Source organism: Lottia gigantea, assembly GCF_000327385.1.
Source record: "Lottia gigantea unplaced genomic scaffold LOTGIsca_100, whole genome shotgun sequence".
NCBI lineage: Eukaryota > Metazoa > Mollusca > Gastropoda > Lottiidae > Lottia > Lottia gigantea.
Window position 1 is genome coordinate 105,861 of NW_008706748.1, and position 3,566 is coordinate 109,426.

The following is a 3,566-nucleotide window of genomic DNA, read 5'->3' on the forward strand; positions in this document are numbered from 1 at the left end:
ATCAGAATATTGATGAAATTTTAATTTTGACTTGTCTGTTGGCTACACTAAGAATGGTAAGACGGGTATTCTGAGGTGTGGTGAAAATGGTACTTGGACAGAACAGCAAGCTTGTCAAGGTAACAGTTTTTATACGCCAACATTATAACAAATTGTTCGTATTTGACAATATTTGTATTATGAAAGCTTTTTGAGTATTTTCCTTTGAATTAGGAGAAACGCATCAAAATGTGTTTTTTGAACACAATACAGGCTTCAGTTAATTTGATTTAAATAATAAACTTAAACTTAATTAAATATCGTCTGTAAACACGATAGAGATGATATCCTCGATTGCGATATATGTCAGGGTACATTGTATAGTCAAATTTAATAAACTTCTGGAAATAGACACAGGACCTTAACATCTTTAGCCTAAAGAATATTATTTTAATTGTGTTGAACTATAGAGATCGCCGAAGCAAGTAGAACCTACAGTTTTCCTTTAAACTGAGTAGACAGGAAAGGACGGGGTAGTGACTTAAAACTTTTAACCTGGTCAAATTGTATTCCTCGAAACCTATTTTGCTTTTGAAAAGTATTGGCAGTAACTTAGATATACATTCTACTTTCGAAACGAATTTACATACTTGTATATTAATCCTCTACCCTCGGCCTGATAGATTTATTTTATTATTTTAGCTGTAGTATGTCCTCCAGGTGTGAGTCCCATTACCTCGGATGGTATAACACCATCCGGTTATTTTGGTTTTAAGTTTACTTTTATCTGTACTTACATTGATCAGCTGACTGACGATGGTTATTCGGGTGCTCTGTTGTGTAGTGAAGATGGTACATGGATAGATCAACCAGCTTGTCCAGGTAATTTAGGTTTAATATTTTCTATTGTGTATAGTCGTATAGATCTTTCAACATCATTACTAAGTTTTAAATGTCACCCGTCCACATAATTGGTTTTTCTTGGGCCAGTAGTGGATAAAGGGTTCCACACGAATCTATCCCCTCCCTCGACCCACAACTCAGTGACATAATCAGCCAACTCTGAAATACCATGCGTGTCCGTATCAACGTCTTCAAGTGCATCCAACTAAAAGTCATCAATGTCCAACATTCTGTGTTTACTTTTAATGATTGAGTTTATTAATTATGAACTGTGGTCAGTGAGTGAACTGCACAGTTAATCCTTATTCTCTTATAGACAATTAATCAGGCAAAGAGAGAATACACCGATTTACGTTTCTAACAAAGTGATCTTTCTTGTTAAGAAGACAATATGGCCTCATTATGATTGTTTTTTAGATTAACTGAGATCTTCAAAGAATGGTCTTCAATATGATATTCAGTCTGTTACTATATAACGGGTTTATTTAAAAAAGTTGTTATTCAGCTATATGGGAGGGGGTGTGTTTTTGAAGACGATGGGTTATATGATGAAATAATCAAATCATAAATATTTCATTATACAAATTTAAAATAATTGAAAGGATATTACCTAATTTTACAGTCACAAACTTGGCCAATAAGAGTATTCATCAATTGGACTTACCAGGTGTCATGACTAAAGAATAGAATCTCTATTTAAGACGATATATCCATTAATTTCCTTAATTGCCCCAAAGAGCATGTTTCAATAATTTTTTTATTTTATTCATTAATTTTTTCACAATTACTTAGTTTAGTGAATAATTACTTAGTTTAATGAATAATTAAGTAGTTTAATGAATAATTACTTAGTTTAATGAATAAGTACTTAGTTTAATGAATAAGTACTTAGTTTAATGAATAAGTACTTAGTTTAATGAATAATTACTTAGTTTAATGAATAATTACTTAGTTTAATGAATAAGTACTTAGTTTAAATGAATAATTACTTAGTTTAATGAATAATTACTTAGTTTAATGAATAATTACTTAGTTTAATGAATAATTACTTAGTTTTATGGATTTATTTGATCATAGACAGATATTTTTGTATAGTTTTGACTTTGACACCAGATAAGACCACCGATGAATAAAGACTCATTTAAAGCAAGTTTAATAGTTTCAATTTTTTGGTCGTTCTAAACGTTAGTTAAATAATATATAAATTGTAACACCCATAGTGACCAAAAAACGACTTAACTATCTTGCCCGATATAAATTATTTACCATACAATACTATTTATATTTCAGGGGCAACGATAGGAATATATGTGAGTAATACAGCTGGTACCGTTGTAACAGGTATCTCTATTCCCGAATGCATATACTTATGTAGAGATAATGCACAATGTTTGACATTATCCTACTATAAAAACGACTGCGTATTAATCAATTTCAACTACACCACATTAGAAGATGTGTATGGTATTGTGTATGATAACGATGGGTTACTTATAACTGGTTTCTAATAACCTCTTACGTCATGATAATAATTTGATTAAAACTAATTGATTTAATTATGTGTATTTTGTTTTATCAGGAGAGTTGTAAAAAAAAGTTAAAAAAAGTGATATGTTTAACAGTGGCGGCGCCAGGTTAACGTCTACGGGGGGCCGAGGGGGCGAGATATCTGAGATTGCCCGAATCTCTAACTTAGTTATGAGACTTTTGCCCGAAAAAGTTGCATTCGGGGCATGGGCAGCTGCCCCCTCTGTCCCCCTTTGGCTCCGCCACTGCTTGGGGTATGGTATAATCGACCTGTACATCTCTATTTCATTTCATTAAAGGATACCTATCTTCTTGACGAAATATCATTTTATAAAATAGCTGCCAATTTCCTTGACTTTATTTACAAAAGAAACATGTACAACTACATCACAATGTACAGAATCTGTATAAATACTGATTTTTACCTCGACAGGTTGGTTCCAAATACCATGCTCCGTTTTTACATATGGTCTGAACTTCTGGTATATATCCGGATTGGCACTTGAATCTCTTATTTTCCTCACAGCTCTCTCTTGGTATCCACATCGTATGTATTGGCAGAATGTACTTATCACAATCTACAACAAAATAAGATAGATGCATTACATTCAAGTATTTTCCTTAATTTATCAACGATCTACGCTCAGCAGCATGTGGCATGCCAAATGGTTATGGAGAGTTCAAAGGAATGTTTTCCCAGCCGTATTCGATCCCAGCGATCTCTTCTATACTTACCATTGTTTCCCCAAATCCTTTTCACCATGTTGGGTTGAAGTTTAGGACTTGCCACTGGTAAGGTACCAACAAGCAAGACCACCACCAACATCAAATTAGCGTTAGTAATCATATTGATTCGATAATCAAGTTTGATGATCAGTGATAATTATGTGAGTTTATATAGAGAATTAGAGAAAACGTGTCGTTTCACTACATTCAGCAGAAACATAAAACACGATGTGGATATAATTTTAATCTATATATGGTATATTTCTTGACATCTGGTGATTGTTATTACATTATTTATATATCTCATACTTCTATAGTTCTATGAATCCACTCTGCACTATCTGCTAATTTCCGATACAAACATATCGGCTGGTGTTGGCTATTGACATTTATTTGTACTGATTATCCGTGGTCAAGAATAAGTAACGATT

The 3,566-nt window shown here is 32.8% G+C and overlaps 2 protein-coding genes across 2 annotated transcripts in view; one reads left to right on the plus strand and one right to left on the minus strand.

Annotated features, from left to right (window-relative positions):
• LOTGIDRAFT_170513 (hypothetical protein) overlaps positions 1-2,390 on the plus strand; it is a gene marked incomplete at both ends in the record, with an annotated part of 11,286 nt that extends 8,896 nt beyond the window's left edge. The window contains 2 exons of the mRNA XM_009046326.1: positions 682-861; positions 2,173-2,390. Coding sequence (XP_009044574.1) covers positions 682-861; positions 2,173-2,390 — 398 coding nt within the window. The remainder of the gene's footprint in view (positions 1-681; positions 862-2,172) is intronic.
• A 406-nt stretch (positions 2,391-2,796) lies between these two features.
• Positions 2,797-3,566, minus strand: part of LOTGIDRAFT_170514 (hypothetical protein) — a gene marked incomplete at both ends in the record, with an annotated part of 1,550 nt that continues 780 nt past the window's right edge. Inside the window, one exon of the mRNA XM_009046327.1 lies at positions 2,797-2,987. Coding sequence (XP_009044575.1) covers positions 2,797-2,987 — 191 coding nt within the window. The remainder of the gene's footprint in view (positions 2,988-3,566) is intronic.